This window comes from Setaria viridis, chromosome 2 (assembly GCF_005286985.2).
Source record: "Setaria viridis chromosome 2, Setaria_viridis_v4.0, whole genome shotgun sequence".
NCBI classification, from domain to species: Eukaryota; Viridiplantae; Streptophyta; class Magnoliopsida; order Poales; family Poaceae; genus Setaria; species Setaria viridis.
In genome coordinates this window covers 6376579-6394963 of record NC_048264.2, presented here as the reverse complement: position 1 = coordinate 6394963, position 18385 = coordinate 6376579, and the positions used below count along the sequence as shown (strand labels likewise).

The window sequence follows — 18385 nt, the reverse complement described above, 5'->3', positions numbered from 1 at the left end:
ATTTGTGCAGATGTGATGAGGTTCCTCCAATACGAGATTTGTCACATGTCAAGCATGTACTTTGAATCCGATGGTGTGTAGGCGATGGGCGAGTGATGGCAATAATAGTTATATCCTTTCAATATTTGTTGAACCATAAATAGTTCATATTTATATGCTATTATTATATATGATGGAATTTTAATAATATGAAAACATATATTATTCCCCAACTGGCACCTTGATTACTCCCCTAGCACAAAGGCAGCAGCGTCGAAGCTATCCGAGAGGCCAGTGCCGGTCTTGAATGTGACCTTGTCCGGCGAGGCCTCGGGAACATAGACCTCAACAACACTAAGCCAGAGCATCAGCTCCTTGGTCTTGACGCCGGTGATCTTCCGCAGCTTGCCCTTCTCAGCATATGCCGTCACCTCAGCCGCGTAGGACACGGTCTGTTTGATCTTCTTGAACGTGTGCTCGACCTTCTTCTTCCCTTGAACCAGCCACATGAACCCCGCGGTGCGGTTGTACCCAAACTCCTGGATGTCCTCCATTGGCAGGAGGCCCTTTGGGAGCCCGAGCTCTTCCAGCAGCTCGACAGACTTCTTCCTGCAGATGGCATCTCCACTGACAACCTCTGCACTGGAGCGGTGGCTCTCAATTTGGGATGCCATTGGAGTATGGCTAATTGCTAGCAAAGGTTGCTGACCTGAGAATATATTGTGTCCTATGCAAAAGAGTTCAAATTGTTGTGATGAAACTTGATGCAATAGAGGCACGTATATATAGAGGTCTCAAGGCCTGTTCGAGTGTTATTCGGAAAGTGACTGGAATCTGGTGACTGATTCAGAGGCAAAGCAAGGAAATAGACTCCTGACCCTCATAGGCAATAGCACATCTGCACAGGTAGCCACAGCTGACTTTGTTACCAGCAAGCATACTCTGACGCACAAAGTCACTGACCAAGTCAAGAGAAGCACAACTATTTCAGTGTCTAGACGAAACAAGTCTTACAGTTAGCAAACCACGATGACCGAGTCAAGAGTCTATAACCAGCCTATCAGAGATGACCATGAAAAATTCCATGCTGTATCATATGGAATTGTAATTATATTGTTAGAATATTAGAAGACAGCCAGTTATGATGATGCGATCTTTCTTCATTACAAAATGATCATACGGTGCTGTAAGTTTCTAGGTTTACCGAACGAGACAGTTGCATCCACCGAGGAAGCTTTACTACACAGCTGAATGCTTCGATTCACTCTTGTATGACTTCATAAATCCATTGCACAATGCATTCCACTAGCCCATAAAAGCAAACAAAAGGAAGAAAAATAAGAAAATAGTACATCAAACAATATAAACAGAGGAAAACAAGCTCAAAAAGCCAAACTACACGTTAAGATGAACTCGGGGATGCAAGAAGTACTTAAAACGGGTCTAGGATGCTAAAGATATGCACTAAACAAGATGGAGGGGCTTGCTGGCGAAGATTTAAAGCTTCCAGTGGCCAAACTTGAAGAAACCGAGGGTGAAAACATAATTACACGTATAAACCGAAGGTTTAACGTGCAAAAGAGGCAGGCTAGGATGGTGGGCGCTATTATGCAGAAGCGCAGGGGCTAAAGTGAAAGAAACAGGATCTAAATCTAAAGATCTTTGAACTACGCTAGATCGCGGTGCAAAAAGAAGAAAGCAAGGGGGCTCTCTAGCAAAACGGACGGCGCGACGCAGGAGTTGACCGGTATGTGGACTGGTTGACTCTGGTCAGATCTAATCCGAGCCGTCGGATTTAGATCGGGCGGCTATGATCGACGATGACCTAAGTGGCGGCGCGCAGGCGGTGGTGCACGGCGGCGGGCTCGCCGGACTTGCTCGAAAATGAGCGTCCGGGCTCGATTTTGGATGGGGACTTGACCAGGAGGTAGAGGAAGACACGACGAACACGTCTAGGGTGTCTCCGAGGTGGTTTTCGCGGTGACAACGATGAGCAGCGCGGTGAGGAGGCTCGGTGGCGGGGAAAACATCTCGAGCGAGCTCGCAGATGAAGAAGAAGGCACGGGAGCGCTCGAGAGTTCCTCCATCGGGTGCCTTACACCCCCGCAGTGCTTCGGGTGAGGTTCTCACCGACGGGGGAGCGGCGGAGAAGGAAGGCGATGGCGGTGGCTGAGCTCTGGTGGCGGTGGCGCAGAGGGGAGCGAGGGCTAGGGTTTTGGGTGAGGGAGCTGGAGGTGTGGCGGCGCCTTTTATAGGCTGGGAAGGAGGGGTCCTGGGCATGAGTGCTCGCGGCGAATGCGGAAGCGGTTGCGTGGCAGACTCAGAGGCGAATCCGAGTTTGTTGTGGTGCGGCGGCCGGAGGTGAGGGATGACAGGTGGGAGCGGGCGCGTTGCGGTCCGGCGCGGGAGAGCAGGTTGTTGCTGGGCCAAGGTGGGAGAAGCTAGGCTGGTGTGCAAGCAGGCCGAGGCGGAGGCGAGCGGAGGGAGAGCGAACTGGGCCGAAGGAAGAAAAGGAAAATGGGCCGAAAGAAGCAAAGAAAAAGAGAAAAAGAAAAAGGTTTGAAAAAGAAACAAACACAAATTTAAAACTGAATTCAAACACAAATTTGAATTCAAACAATAAAAAACAATGCACCAGCATGAATGCAAAAATGAACTCTGAGGATTCATTAATTTATTTTGAAAAAGATTTAGTTGCCTAAGAAATTTAAATGCAACCTTAAAATCCTTAGACCCATGCACTTTATTTCTAGAAAATTTTATTAAATTGCAAAACTTGAAATTTAGGGTGTTACAAATCCTACCCCCTTAGAAGAATCTCGTCCTTGAGATTCAGATGGATTATCAAAGAGCTGGGGAAATTCCTCCTTCAATTCATCCTCTCTTTCCCGTGTTGCCTTATCCTCTGCATGGTGACTCCACTATACCTTACACATTTTTATCACTCTGTTCCTTATAACCCGTGTCAAAGTATCCAAGATCTTGATGGGATATTCAGTGTAGGTGAGATCATCCTTTACATCTAAATGCTCCATCGGTAGCTATTCCTCTGGAACTCTAAGACATTTATTTAGCTAGGAGATATGGAACACATCATGCATATCTGAGAGTCAATTGGGCAACTCCAATCGATAAGCCACTTCTCCTACTCTCTCCAAGACCTTGAAGGGTTCAATAAAGCGAGGTGACAACTTCCCTTTAACCTTGAATCTGCACATGCCTTTTATAGGTGACACCTTAAGATACACATAGGTGCCTTCCTCAAAGGTTAACTCTCTCCTCCTACTATCAGCATAACTCTTCTGACTAGATTGAGCTGTTCTTAGATTCTCTCTGATTATCTGCACCTATTTCTTAGCTTCCTGGATAATTTCGAGACCAAATAACTGACTCTCACCTGTCTCACTCCAATACAGTGGAGTTCTGCACTTCCTTCCATATAGAGCCTCAAAGGGCGACATCTTGAGACTAGCTTGGTAGCTGTTGTTATAAGAAAATTCAGCATAGGATAAACTCTTATCCTAACTACCTCCATGTTTTAGAGCGCATGCTCTCAACATATCCTTTAGAATCTGATTTTTCCTCTCAGTCTGCCCATCGGTCTGAGGATGATAAGCTGAGCTGAAATTCAACTTTGTACCCATGGATTCATGTAGCTTTTGCCAAAAACGGGATGTGAACTAAGTACCTCTATCAGACACTATCTTCTTGGGTACACCGTGTAGACACACAATCCTTGATATATACAATTCTGCCAACCTAGCTCAAGAGTGAGTGGTCTTCACAAGAATAAAATGAGCCACCTTAATCAACCTGTCCACAATTACCCATATAGAGTTATAACCAGCTTGGGTACAGGGCAGTCCAACTACGAACTCCATACTGATCTATTCCCACTTCTATTTTGGCACTTTCAATGGTTGAAGTAACCCAACTGGTCATCGGTGTTCAGCCTTGACTCGCTGGCACATATCACACAAGGCTACATGTGTAGCCACATCCCTCTTTATTCCATACTACCAATATTTCTCCTTGAGGTCTTGGTACATCTTGGTGCTATTAGGATGGATAGAATAGGCTGAGTCATGAGATTCCCTTAAGATGGTGTCTCTGATATTTCCCACATCCGGTAAACAAATCCTCTTTCTGAACCATATAGTTGTCTGATCATCCTTCGTAAAATCTGGAACTTTTCCTTCTTCCATGAGTTCCTTAATCTCGTTGATCTTAGAATCCTCAAGTTGTCCTTTCCATATCTCCTACTCTAGAGTTAGTTCCACCTCCAAAGTTACTCCTTTAGCTTGAGCAACTATCCCCAAGTTAAGTTTCTCAAACTCCTTATTAGCTCTTCAAGCATTTGGAATGCTAGAGACATATTAGCATGACCCTTCCGACTCAAAGAATCTACAACCAAATTTTCTTTCCCCGGGTGATAGTGAATTTCCAGATCACAGTCCTGCATGGGAGTGTTTGGGCCAATCCTCTTGGGACATCCATTGGCATAGTGGTTCACCTCTCCACAGTTGAAGAAAGTGTTGCCCACTGGAGTGTTAGGATTCACTGGGGTGCCTGCAAGAGGGTACTGGTGGTTTTGTGGGAAGTTGGTGCATGAAGTGTGCTCAACTTGACGCTGGAGTTGCTAAATGGGGTGCTGGAACTGATGCTGCCAATAGTTTCCACTCGGGCCCATGAGGCGGAGTGGCGTCCCCTGCGGTGGAGCGAAGTGGGCGTGGGTGTTGCTCCCAGATTGTCCTCATGAGACGAACTTCCTCTTCAACTCACGCATCTCGCTGTGCTTGTGCTCCAAGCTAATAGCCTTGTCCAACATCTTCTGGAAGGATGGGAAGGTGTGGGATATCAGCTGATACTGGAGTGGCGTAATCAGTCCCTCCAGGAACAGCTCCGACTTCTTGTCATCATCAGCCACGTCTTCTGGTGCATAACAGGATAACTGGATGAATTTGTCCCCGTACTCACTCACGGACATTGTCCCTTGCTTGAGAGCAAGGAACTTCTTCTTCTTTAGCTTCATCAGACCGATAGGAATGTGGTGATTCCTGAAGCTATTCTTGAATTCCTACCAGGTGATAGCATCGACACCAGTGTGTGCGATGGTGTAAGCATCCGACCAGTCTGCAGCAGATCCTTCCTTTGTGGCTGAGGCATACAGAACCTTCTCCCTGTCAGTGCACTAAGTGATGGTAAGCATTTTCTCCACCACCTTTAGCCAATCATCAGCCAAAAGCAGGTTAGCAGAGTGGGAGAATATCGGGGGCCTGTGGCTCATAAACTCCTGGTGCTTGTCTCTTTGTGTCTGCTGCTGGTTGTTGTTGTTATTCTTATTGTTGTTGTTGTTGTTGTTGTTGTTGTTGTTGAGCTAAGCCTGCATGGCCGCCATGGTGTTGGCCATGTTCTGAGGAGCTAGGTCTGTGCTGCAAGGAACTGATCCATGTGTGAAAGAAACGGGACCTAAATCTAAAGATCTTTGAACTACGCTAGACCACGGTGCAAAAAACAGAAAGCAAGGGGTCTCTTTTGCAAAAAGCACAATGCGGTGCGGGAGTGTAACAACCTGGGTGCATAAACGGTGTTTTTGTTATAAGAACAAGTCCTTTGTGCTTAAAGAAAAGCTTTGGCAACTTTCAGGCAAGTGGAAGTACCATTTTTTTCACCTCACAAGAAGCCCATCAAAAATTCGGTATACCAATCTGTGTTGTTTTGTCCAAAATACATGTTAAAGTCCCCTAGTTTGGTCAACTCAGCCTCCTTTAGCCATTCTGGCTAAGTCTGGAAATCAGCCTGACCTGCCGCCTTAGGGCGGGTTTATCTTTTGAAAGTTGAGCAAAACATCAGAAAGTCCCTTTGTAAAAGTTGGAGAACTAAGTTCCTACAACAACTTTGCTAATTGGACCTTGGTCCAATTCACCTCCGAAGCTTCCCAAATCTATAGCTCAAGTCAACCCCGACCCCTGAAAACCAGTCAAACCGCCATTTTCCTCTAAGTCTCGGAAACCGGCATTCCTCCAAACTTCGGAGCTTTGACTCTCCAAATCCAACATGTTTTTGAACTCGGACAAATTACAAAGGTTGGACCTTGGTCTGTGTACTACAACTTTGGTAAAGGGAGTCAATGTGGCGCAGTTTGAAAATCGTGAGATCAAGAGGCTTGAAGATGGGCCTGGCAAAAGATCTCGCGGATCCGTCGGCCAGACAGCACCAGAGTGTGTGTGCGCCGCGCTTCAGAGCGCCGCTGCCGCGTGGCATGACCTCGCTAGCGAGTGCCACCTCACCTAGTCGCCGGTCGTGACAAGATGGGTCGACGTGCCTCACTCCCCATATGTGCGAGGCGACAACCCACGGCCCTCCGCCCCGTCTCTCCCCGCCCAAGGCCTCGTCGGCCACGCTAGGCACACTGCCCGCAGCTCCGCTGTCGCCTCAGCCACTTTGCGACCAAAGACCGACTGTAGCAGCACCAGTGCCGCCTCACCTCCCGCGCGCATCTGCCCCACCCGGATCCCCGGCCGCGCGCCCCAACACCTTCCGGCCCTCCCGTCACACCCCGGTCGCACTGCCCACGCGCGCGGCCCGTGACGTTGCTGTCTTCGCCAACCATCGCGCAAGCAGGAAAAGCTCCTCCACCGCCCTGCTAGTAGCGTGCCTCGGCAGAGCCGCTTGTCCCGCGCATGCTCGCGTCACACCGCTCGTCTTGTCACCTCGTCTACAGCATCCTCGCCTGCAGTGCCCTTCCCTCCCTCCTGTCCGCCAATGGCACCACCGCCATTGATGGCCGCGATCACACACGTGCGCAGACCTAGCAGATCCGCATGCCCAGCAAACCCGCTTTGCCCAAAGCCCCAAATCCTTGCTGCCCAACCTGGGCAAGATCGCGTTCGAGCTCGCCAATGGAGGCGCCGACCACTCGCCGCCGCGATAGAGCACTTCTTTCTCCCTCGATCTTATTCGCTCGCCTGCTTGAGCTCGTTTCCTTCCTCTAAACACTTCCGCGCATCTATAAAAAGGTACGAAAGCCTCTGACCGGAATTCCCTTCGCCACCACCGCCATTGCCGCACTACCTACTCTATTTCCGCTCCCTGCGCTGCTGCCTGAGCTCTCTGTGGAGCTCCCCCTTCCGCCCAACCCCGCACCTTGCCGACACCACCAACTGCTTCACCATCCTCTCACGCAGCTCTAGAGCTTGCTTGTTGTCCACGAGAAGCACCACTGCCGCCGGAGCACTGCCGAACCTCACCGCCGCACTTGGAGCTGCCATTCCGGCCAGCCCCGCACAATGACTCCTTCACTGTCAGCTTCGCCTTGGTCTCCTGGAGCTCAGCGACCCGTTCAAAGAGCTCGCCAACTTGCTCGAGGAGCCTCTGAGGCCCTTGTCTCGCCGGATCACCGCCGCCCGAAGCTTACGGCCTTCCGTCGTTCCGCCTCGGCTTATCCTTGCATTGCATTTCGTGTAGAGCTGAACCTCGCCAACAGCACCTACGAGCTTCACCCGATGCCTGAAGGAGCTGTAGCTGAGCAGCCGCCTGCAGGAGTTGAGCCCGTGCACGCCAAGGACCAGTTCGCTACCGTCCCGCTTGAAGGCAAGCCTCGGAGCATAAATTCCTATCTTTAACTTCTTGCAATATATTTGGTTGTTTGATTGTGCATTTACGTTTTTAGGAACTGCTTGAAACCGTAGATGCATGAATTATTTTTCCTTTGATCTGAACACTAGTATGATAGGTCGAGTAGTTGCAATACTTAAATAGGACTTGGTAAAAGTCGAGTGATTTCCTGTCACTCGCGAGTATAGGAGTTGTTTGCTCTGCTTTTTGTTACAACTATAAGGACGATGGATGGGGCAGGGTTCTGTGAACTATTTTGGTGGTCATTGGATTGCCCCGTCTGTGTACTTGAAATTGGACTAAGGCCGAAAAGTGATGGTGTTCACGATCAAGTGTTTGAAAAGTACTAATCTCATACTTAGTATGGGATGGGGAAGCCTAGTACCTGATTGAACCAGGACGTGAGCGGTTCGATCTACTGTCTCTGGAATGAAGTTCCATTGCGGCCGCATGTGGTGACAAGTGCGGTCATAGAACGGCAGAGGCCGGGTTTGTGGAGCCTTGTACCAAGGGAAGTGGGCCCAACACGGGTCTGGGAATTGATGGGGATGGCGGACAAGTGAAGCGACCCTTCGTAGTGCGTGGATGTCGTGAGATTAGGTTCACCATGCATGGTTAAGAAATTTGAATCGATTCGTCTGCTTTTCACAGTTTGAGACTACTTGATCGCTATGCTACACTGAGTAAGAATGGAACTTGATGGTGATGTTAATATTAATGCTTGTCATAAATTGCTTGGAAACTTCTGCTGGGTTAGTATAGTGGCTAACTTAGATTGGTAAATGAACATAGAACCTGTGGCTAAAATATTAAAAGTAAGGACCAATTGTAGTTGTTTTTTGCAAAAACAAACCCCTTAGCCAGAAAGCCTTGCATGTATAGAAGTTGGTGGAGTAGTACCGCGGGTCGGTTAAGTCTTGTTGAGCGTAGTCGCTCAGCCTTGTTGTGGCACATCTTTTTAGGTGTTGTTGACGCTCTCGAGTTTGCTGCTAGTGGCACTTGGCCTCCCCAGCTTCCTCCTGGGTGGACGGTCGAGTGGGATCCCTCCTCGGACGGCGAGGACTGGGATCAGTGATGTCAGGATCGGCCTTGTCATGATGTCCGACCTCGGCGCTAGCTTCCGTTTGTTTATTTCCGCTGCTTAAGAATTTTGCAAACCATGTTTGAATTTCGAACCATGCTGTTGTGATAAATTAATGCACTTGTTTAATTTGGATGATCTATTGTATTCTCTGGAACCACTCACCTTCGTGTGAGCTATACTTTCTCGGTCCTGTGGAGTGGTTTACCGGATGAAATCCGACGGACTGCCAAGTTACCTTGATTAAAGCACATGATCACGTGTTAGGTGACTTAATTGTGCTTTAGCTAAGTTAATTAGGGTGGTTCCGCCACAGCTGGTACCAGAGTAGGTTGGTAGGATAGAGAAGACAATAGATCCTAAACACCTCTTTCTAAATAAAATTTGCAAGAAGTTTATTTGAAAAAACCGTACGATCGTTAAGGATGAACTTAGTGCGAGAGGCCCTAAGGGAATTTTGGGTTATTTAAGGTGGCTATTAGATATTGGTTATTTTACTGACTTCTAGCACTACGCCCACATGTATCATACGTGCGTCGAGTTCCGCATCACGAGTATGTGAGGGTTGATAGGCAGTTCTATTCAAAAGAACATATCATCACGGTTGTTTTCGCCCACCTTTATTATACGTGCGCAAGGTTTCGTATGATAATTCATGCGAAGGGTGGTATGGTTCGATTCCAACGAGCCTATCATCACAGTTGTTTGCCCATGTTTATGATACGTGTGCATAATTTTGCATCACGAGTATGCGAAGGGTTATATGGTCCTTTTCGAAGGGGCCTATTTCCATGGTTGTTGCGCTGTCCATGCAGCGTTAAACGCATGGGTGCCATTTCTATAGTGAACGGTAATGAATGGGGACGCTTTCGTGAGTGCTGGCATGAAAGGTTCATGTGGTTGTGTTTTTCTGCAGGTACACTAACCGCGTTCGCGTAGGGAAAGGATATTAGAAACCCGACTAGATATTACAGGGAGCAGCGTAATTGTTGCCTTGCCACCGGCACTAACCATGTAAGTCCAAAAACTTTTTGGCAATTGTTTTGGGTTGGAAGGACGATATAGGTCGTGCATGCATCATGAACTAAAATCCGTGAACCCAAACCCTTAAATCAACCTTGCCCTTGTGTTTAAGCTCTTCTTCGCGTTAAGGATTTTCTAGCTGCCTTTCAGCATGTACCACCTGTCAAAGATATGAGTGTATCACCCTGTTAGGATCTATTTTCACTCCACTCATGAATACCAAACTTGTTACCAATTACCCGAGGGAAATGTTGGTAAAAGTTGGGAATTTTTGAATGAGTACTTGTCGAGTTATAAGCTTTTCTCTAGCCTACTGGAATTTGTTTTTCATCCCGAGTTTTAATCTCACGTTTCTTTTATCGATCCTTGGTTCCAGATGGCTACTCCTGGGCATGTGATTCGTGGCGCGGATGGCACCTCCCACTCTACGTGCTTGCACTTTGAGGGTTTTCCCGCTATCCTGTGGGACACCTTGAGGTGGTTTGGGTACCAGTCGCCGCCTCTTTATGTAGGACACGAGTACCAGGAGCACGGAGTGCAGCGGTGCAACGTGCGTGTGGTCGTACCTCCACCCCCAGTGCAGCCCGAGTGGCCCCAACTTGAGGTTTCGACCTATGGTCATACCCTCGAGGATACTTGGGAGTCCGCTGCCTTGCAGGCCCTTACCCAGTTTTGTCGGCTACACCCTTTCGAGGTCCTTTTGGATCCGATTGGCTTGTTCCCTGCCAGGGACAGGCTGAACACAGCTTGGCTTGACCGGGTGAACAACATGGAGGCATTGGTAACCTCACACCCGCTAGTCACCATTTCCACCACGACGCGGTGCATGACTGTGTTGTACCGACTGGTTGAGCTCCAGGGGTGAGCTATGGCTGTCTTGGCTCAAATAGCTGCAGACACCCAGGAGCATCTCAATACCACCAAGAGAGATTTGGTGGAATAGTCATATCAGCTCATCCAGAGGGGTATACAGATTTCCAACATGGAGACCCAGATTGCCGAGCTAGAGGAGGAGGTGACCGACATGGAGCATGATATGGTACTGCTTGCTGAGGAAAAGCTAGAGGTTGAGATGGAGCTTGCTGTTGCTAATGCACACTTGGATGAGCACCACGCCGAGATCAATGCCATCCATGCGCAGGAGCAGCAGGGGGAGAATGACCCTATGGAGGAGGAGGAAGACCCCGAGGAGATAGAGGGAGTCTCGAGCATGGACTTTGAGGTGGTTCAGTCTCTGCCCCGAGTGGGTAACGCCCCTTCTGTGACGCACAGCGCTTCCTCCGTGGGCAACCTAGATGAATTTTAGATTTGGTTGTAGTAAGTTGGTCTTTTCTTGTACTCCTCGGCAACCTATATTTTGGATGGTGATGTAATTGGGTAGCCTTGAGTTGAGTACTCTTCATGTGTTAAAAAACTTGTCATGAAATGAGTATGGTGGTGATAATCCTGGCAGACTCAGTTCCTGTTTTCATCTCACTGTTACGCCCACTTCTATCCACTTTTGAGATGCGCCTTGAATATCAAAGTTGTGCGAAAAACTTGTGTTTTAACCGCTCGTAAAATTTCAGCTCTTTCAGATCTGTCAAACTCGGGTTAGAACCAGTTTTCTGCTGACCAGTTTGCTAAAAAACAGCCACTTAGCAACGCGCTCATCTTGCAAATCGATCATGCTACTCTCCCTTTCGGTTGGCAAGAATAAAGTAGAAAATGCTGAGAGCAATCTGAGTGCTAACTGAATTGGAAAAGAAGAGATATGCACCTACTCGATAAAGGAGAATACTGCTATCTTTCTCACTATTGGCAAGATGGATGCTTATGATATTGCACATAATGTTTGTTCCTTGTGATGGAGCAAGTTTCGGATTATATGGCTAATGGAAAAGTACACTTTTGCAGATGGTGCGCCTTACCCGCTCCGGATCAGCCCTGAGTGGCAGTGGGGATAATCAGGCACCCCCACCACCACCGCCCCTTCCACCGCCACTCGCGGCTTTCCTGGCTGCCCAAACTGAACTCCTGCGACACTTGGTTCAGGGGCAGCAACAATAGCAGCAGCAGCCACCGCAGGGAGGATGAGGTCCCCCGCACCCCCAGGTCGCCCGGTATGAGGATTTCTTGGGCACGTAGCCCCCAACCTTCCACAAGTTAGAGAACCCGCTAGATGCAGATGCATGGATTTGTAAGATTGAATCCAAGTTTGAGCTCCTCACCGCCCCGTGCCCGGACCAGAATAAGGCTTGGTTCGCGGCACAGCAGCTGCGTGGTTCTGCTAGTCTTTGGTGGGTCCACTACCACGCTATGCTGCTAGCCGATCACCTCGTCGGCTGGGACGAGTTCAAGACTGCCTTCAGGGGCCATCACATCCCGGAGGTCTTGCTAGAGCGTAAGCTCAATGAGTTCCTAGCTCTCACCCAGGGAAACCATGACGTCCTGTAGTATGCGCAGGCCTTCAACGATCTGTGCCGCTATGCCGGCTATCATGCGGATACAGATGAGAAGAAGCGGGATAGGTTCCGTAGGGGCTTGAGTCTCGAGCTCAAGGAAAGGTTGAACCCTATCAAGGTGGATACCTACAATGAGCTGGTGAATCTAGCCATTTTCCAAGAAGATTGCATGAAGGCCCTCAAGGTCGACCTGAAGTGGAAAGCTCCAATGGTACCACCGAGCCAGCCTGCTCGGAAGTTTTGGAATGGTTCCCCCTCCATCACCTCGCAGGCCCACGCAGCCTGGGAGATGGGTTGCTCACCCTCCACAACCGGCAGCACCTCGTTTCCCTAGTTTCCAACCGCAGGCGCCCCGGCCCAACCTGCCACCGCCGCCGCACCCTGCGAATGGCAACCGCTGCTTCACCTGCGGCAACGTAGGGTACTTCACCAAGGACTGACCCAGAAACAAGAATCAGCGCCCTGGTGAGAGTATATCTATGGCCAACAAGGGAAAGAAGCCCAACGTGCAGGTCCGACAAGGGAGACTAAACTTCACCAGTCTGACAGAACTCCCGGAAGGTGCGCCAGTAATGACGGGTACATTCCTTGTCCATAATCAACCTGTTCTTATTTTGTTTGATTCGGGAGCATCTCATAGTTTCATTGGGAATAAGACTAGCGAGAGATGTGGGTTGAGTGTTGGTCACACCAAAGGGTCGTATATGATCTCAACCCCGGGAAGGAAAATAGCTTCGGACAAGATAATTAATTCTTGTACCTATCCAGTTGGACAAAATCCTTTTTAAGGAAAACCTCATCATCCTTGACCTAGAGGGGATAGACATCATTTTGGGTATAGATTGGATGACCCGACATCAGGTGATACTAGACATATCTGCTCGAGCTGTCCACATAAACTCACCCCTACACAGCAACTCTACCTTGTACTTGTCCCACCCCGAGTGCGTAAATCCTTGTGCATATCCTGTGACGGAAACCCGGCTAGAAGAAATTCCTATTGTCTGTGAGTACCCCGATGTATTTTCGGATGACCTGCCTGGCATGCCACCAGATAGGGATATTGAGTTTGCTATTGAGCTACAGCCAGGCACAACACCTATATCAAAAAGGCCCTATCGGATGCCACCCACCGAGCTGGTAGAACTAAAAACCCAACTGCATGAACTCTTGGAGAAGGGATTTATTCACCCTAGTACTTCACCATGGGGTTGCCTTGCTTTTTCGTGAAGAAGAAGGATGAGAGTCTACGCATGTGTGTGGACTACCGACCTCTCAATGCGGTTACCATAAAAAATAAGTACCCTCTTCCCCGTATTGATGTGTTGTTTGATCAACTAGCTAGAGCCAGAGTATTTTCGAAGATAGATATTCTCTCTAGTTATCATCAAATCAAGATCTGACCCTGTGATATTCCCCAAACTGCCTTCTCCACAAGATATGGACTCTATGAGTACCTGGTTATGTCTTTTGGACTCACTAATGCACCCGCTTATTTCATGTACCTCATGAATTTGGTGTTCATGCCTGAGTTGGACAAGTTTGTTGTGCTATTCATTGATGATATCTTGGTGTACTCAAAGAACAAAGAAGAACATGCCGAGCATCTTCATGTGGTTCTTCAGCGATTGAGGGATCATCAGCTTTATGCCAAATTCTCCAAGTGTGAGTTCTGGTTAGAAAGTGTGAAATTCTTGGGACACACGATCTCTCGAGATGGTATAGCAGTCAACCCCAGCAAAGTGCAAGAGGTCATGGACTAGAAGCCACCCACTTCGGTCCATCAGATCCGAAGTTTTCTTGGTCTGGTAGGCTATTATCGATGATTTATCCCGAATTTCTCAAAAATAGCCAAGCCTATGACTGAGTTGTTAAAGAAAGGAGCCAAGTTCATGTGGAGTGATAAATGTGAAGAAGCCTTCCACACCCTAAAAATACTCTTGACTTCTGCCCCAGTCTTAGCGCAACTAGACACTACTAAGCCATTCGACGTGTATTGTGACGCCTCTGGCACTGGACTTGGATGCGTTCTGATGGAGGACAACCGAGTCATTGCCTATGCCTCATGAGCATTACGACCTCATGAATTGAACTACCCTACACATGATCTTGAGTTGGCAGCAGTGATCCATGCTCTAAAGATGTGGAGATACTATTTGATGGGCACTCACTACAATATCTACACCGATCAAAAGAGTCTCAAGTACATCTTTACTCAAGCAGACCTTAATATGCGCCAAAGAAGATGGTTAGAGCTGATCAAAGATTATGATTTGGAAGTGCATTATCACCCTGGCAAAGCCAACGTGGTAGTAGATGCTCTTAGCCGCAAGGTCCATTGCAATTGTTTGTCGGCAACTAACTTCACAGAAACCCTATGTCATGAGATGGAAAAACTTAGTTTGGAAATTATTTCCCATGGCACCCTCGATTATGTTTCCATTGAATCTACCTTGGAAGACCAAATTGGGCTGGCACAATTAGAAGATGAGGAAATAAAGCTAATTAAGGAGAAAGTGGCACATGGAAATGAGGGGTATAAGTATTTTCGACAGGATGAAAATGGGACAGTGTACTATAAGAACTGACTTGTTGTTCCGTCTAACCCCGATCTTAAGAAGCAAATCCTAGATGAGGCACACCTCTCCAAGTTCTCGATTCATCCTGGCAGCAATAAGATGTATCATGACCTCCGTCAAACATTTTGGTGGAGTGGAATGAAGCCGGAATCGCGCGCTATGTCTCGAAATGCGACATGTGTCAACATGTTAAGGCAAGCCATTTGAAGGTAGCAGGTACCTTGCAACCACTACCTATTCCATCTTGGAAATGGGAAGATATCAGCATGGATTTCATTGTGGGATTACTTGTTACCTCTTAGCACCATGATTCTATTTGTGTTATAGTGGATCGCCTCACTAAGATGGCACACTTCCTTCCCGTTCACACTACCTATACAGCCCGGAAATATGCAGAGTTATATCTGGACCGTATTGTTTCCTGGCATGGTGTTCCGAAGATGATCATCTCTGATCGAGGTGCTCAGTTTGTGGCACGATTTTGGGAAAACTACAATCGTCTCTTGGCACCAAGTTAATTCGTAGCTCCACCTACCACCCTTAGACTGATAGTCAAATAGAAAGGGTAAACCAAATCCTAGAGGACATGCTACGCGCTTGCATCATACACTTTGATAAGAATTGGGATGAATGCTTGCCATTAGCAGAGTTTTCTTACAACAATAGCTACCAGTCTAGCTTGAAAATGGCACCCTTCGAGGCCTTGTATGGCCGAAGGTGTCGAACACCATTGAGTTGGTCACAAGCAGGAGAGAGAAGAACCTACAGACCTGATCTGGTGATAGAAGCCAAAGAACAATTAAAAGTGATTCAAGCACATCTAAAGACTACTCAGTCACGGTAGAAAAGTTACTCGGATAAAAGGAGGAGACCCTTAAAGTTTGATATTGGTGATCATGTATACCTTCGAGTCTCCCCGACTAAAGGTGTACAACGGTTTGGGGTAAAAGGGAAATTGGCTCCCCGTTACATTGGCCCTTATGAGATTGTGGAAATATGCGGACCCGTTGCATACCAGATCCGACTCCCGAGCAGCTCTCAACTATTCACGACATCTTCCATGTCTCCCAATTGAAGAAATGTGTTCGAGTCCCGACTGAAATCTTGGAGCAAGAACAACTTGAATTTGAACCCGACTTATCCTATGCGGAGTATCCGACCAAAGTCCTCGATCGTAAGGAGAGGTACACCTGATGGCAAGTTGTGAAGATGTATAAGATTCAGTGGAGTAACCACACTAAAGATGAAGCGACATGGGAAATAGAGGAATATTTGAATAAACATTTTCACGGTTTTCTTTTCAGCCAAGGAGGTAAGACCCACAAATGACACTAGTTGTCCTTGCACTCGAATCTCGGGACGAGATTCTTTTTAGGGGGTAGGCTGTAACAACCTAGGTGCTAAAACGGTGTTTTAATCGTAAGAACAAGTCCTTTGTGCTTAAAGAAAAGCTTTGGCAACTTTCTGGCAAGTGGAAGTACCTTTTTCTTTCCCCTCACAAGAAGCCATCAAAAACCCGGTATACCAATCTGTGTTGTTTTGTCCAAAATACAGGCCAAAGTCCCCTAATTTGGTCAACTCAGCCTCCTTTAGCCATTCCGGCTAAGTCTGGAAATCAGCCCGACCTAGCGCCTTAGGGCAGGTTTATTTTTTGAAAGTTGAGCAGAACATCAGAAAGTCCATTTGTAAAAGTTGGAGAACTAAGTTCCTATAACAACTTTTCTAATTGGATCTTGGTCCAATTCATCTTCGAAGCTTCCCAAATCTGCAGCTCAAGTCAGCCCCGACCCCTGAAAACTAGCCAAACCGCCGTTTTCCGCTAAGTCTCGGAAACCGGCGTTCCTCCAAACTTCGGAGCTTTGAATCTCTAAATCCACCATGTTTTTGAACTCGGCCAAATTACAAAGGTTGGACCTTGGTCTGTGTACTACAACTCTGGTAAAGGGAGTCAACATGGCGTAGTTTGAAAATCAGGAGATCAAGAGGCTTGAAGATGGGCCCGGCAAAAGATCTCGTGGATCCGTCGGCTAGATAGCGCCAGAGCGTGCGTGCGCTATGCTCCAGAGCGCCGCCGCCGCGTGGCGTGACCTTGCTAGCGAGCGCCGCCGCCGCGTGGTGTGACCTTGCTAGCGAGCGCCGCCTTGCCTAGTCACCGATCGTGACAAGATGGGTTGACATGCCTCACTCCCCAGTCGCGCGTGACGACGACCCGCGACCCTCCGCCCCATCTCGTCCCGCCCGAAGCCTCGTCGGCCGCGCCAGGCGCACTACCCTCCACTGTCGCCTCAGCCACTCTGCGACCGACGACCAGCCGCAGCCACGCCGGTGCTATCTCGCCTCCCGCGCGCATCTGCCCCACCCAGATCCTCGGCCACGCGCCCCAACGCCTTCCAACCCTCCCGTCACACCCCGGTCGCGCTGCCCACACGCGCACCCCGCGACGCTGCCATCTTCACCAACCACCGCGCCGGCAGCGACAACTCCTCCACCGCCCCGCCAATAGCGTGCCTCGGTAGAGCCGCTAGTCCCGCGCATGCTCGCGTCACACAGCTCATCCCTGTCACCTCGCTTGCAGCGCCCTCGCCTGCAGTGCCCTTCCCTCCCTCTTGTCCACCAATGGCACCGCCGCCATTGATGGCCGCGACCACACACGCTCGTAGACCTAGCAGATCCGCATGCCCAGCAAACCCGCTTTGCCCCCAGCCCCAAATCCTTGCTGCCTAACCAGGGCAAGATCGCGTCTGAGCTCGCCAATGGAGGCGCTGACCACTCGCCGCCGCGATAGAGCACTTCTTTCTCCCTCGATCTTATCCGCTTGCCCGCTCGAGCTCGTTTCCTTCCTCCGAACACTTCCGCGCATCTATAAAAAGGCACCGAAGCCTCTGACCGGAGTTCCCTTCACCACCACCGCCATTGCCGCACTACCTACTCTGTTTCTGCTCCCCGCGCTGCTGCTTGAGCTCTCTGTGGAGCTCCCCCTTCCGCCCGACCCCACGCCTTGCTGACACCACCAACCACTTTACCATCCTCACGCGCAGCTCTAGTGCTTGCTTGTTGTCCACGAGAAGCACCACCGCTGCCGGAGCACCGCCGAACCTCACCGCCGCACTTGGAGCTGCCACTCCGGGCAGCCCCGCGCAGTGACTCCTTCACCGTCAGCTTCACCTTGGTCGCCTGGAGCGCACCGACCCGTTCGACGAGCCTGCCGACCTGCTCAAGGAGCCTCCGAGGCCCCTGTCTCACCGGATCGCCGCCGCCCGAGTCTTGTCCGCCTCGCCCGAGTCTTGTCCGCCTCGCCCGAGGGTTCGGTTGTGTCTTTTTCTTTTTATTGAGGGTATCTGTGTAAAATCTCGGGGACTTCTCTGTGTTAAATCTGAGGATCCCGGTACAACTATTCCTTAAGTCTAAGGGTCAGATTGTAAGTTTTCCCCGATCCGACTCTTTTAACTCATTTTTAATCGACAGAAACTTGGAACTTACATCTTAAATCGAGGAAAAATCAAAAAAATGTGAAATTACTTTGGTTGGAATCCTCGTTCTAAGTAGAATCCAATAAAGTGGGTTTCACACCTTTTCCTGTAGTTTTGCTACAGTTTGAGTTTAAATCCTTGCAAATACTGTTGAAATCACGATCTAAGTGTCTTATCCTTGCATTGCATTTC

General features: G+C 48.9%; 1 protein-coding gene across 1 annotated transcript; it reads right to left on the bottom strand.

Annotated features, from left to right (window-relative positions):
- Positions 1 to 96: 96 nt before the first annotated feature.
- Positions 97 to 1114, bottom strand: LOC117845982 (uncharacterized). Its single transcript, XM_034727079.2, has one exon. The coding sequence runs from the start codon at positions 651 to 653 to the stop codon at positions 225 to 227; it is 429 nt and encodes a 142-aa protein (XP_034582970.1). The 5' UTR covers positions 654 to 1114; the 3' UTR covers positions 97 to 224.
- Between the last annotated feature and the right edge of the window lie 17271 nt (positions 1115 to 18385).

Coding starts and splice junctions, on each gene's coding strand:
- LOC117845982 (XM_034727079.2), bottom strand. CDS start 653: ATGGCATCCCAAATTGAGAGCCACCGCTCCAGTGCAGAGGTTGTCAGT.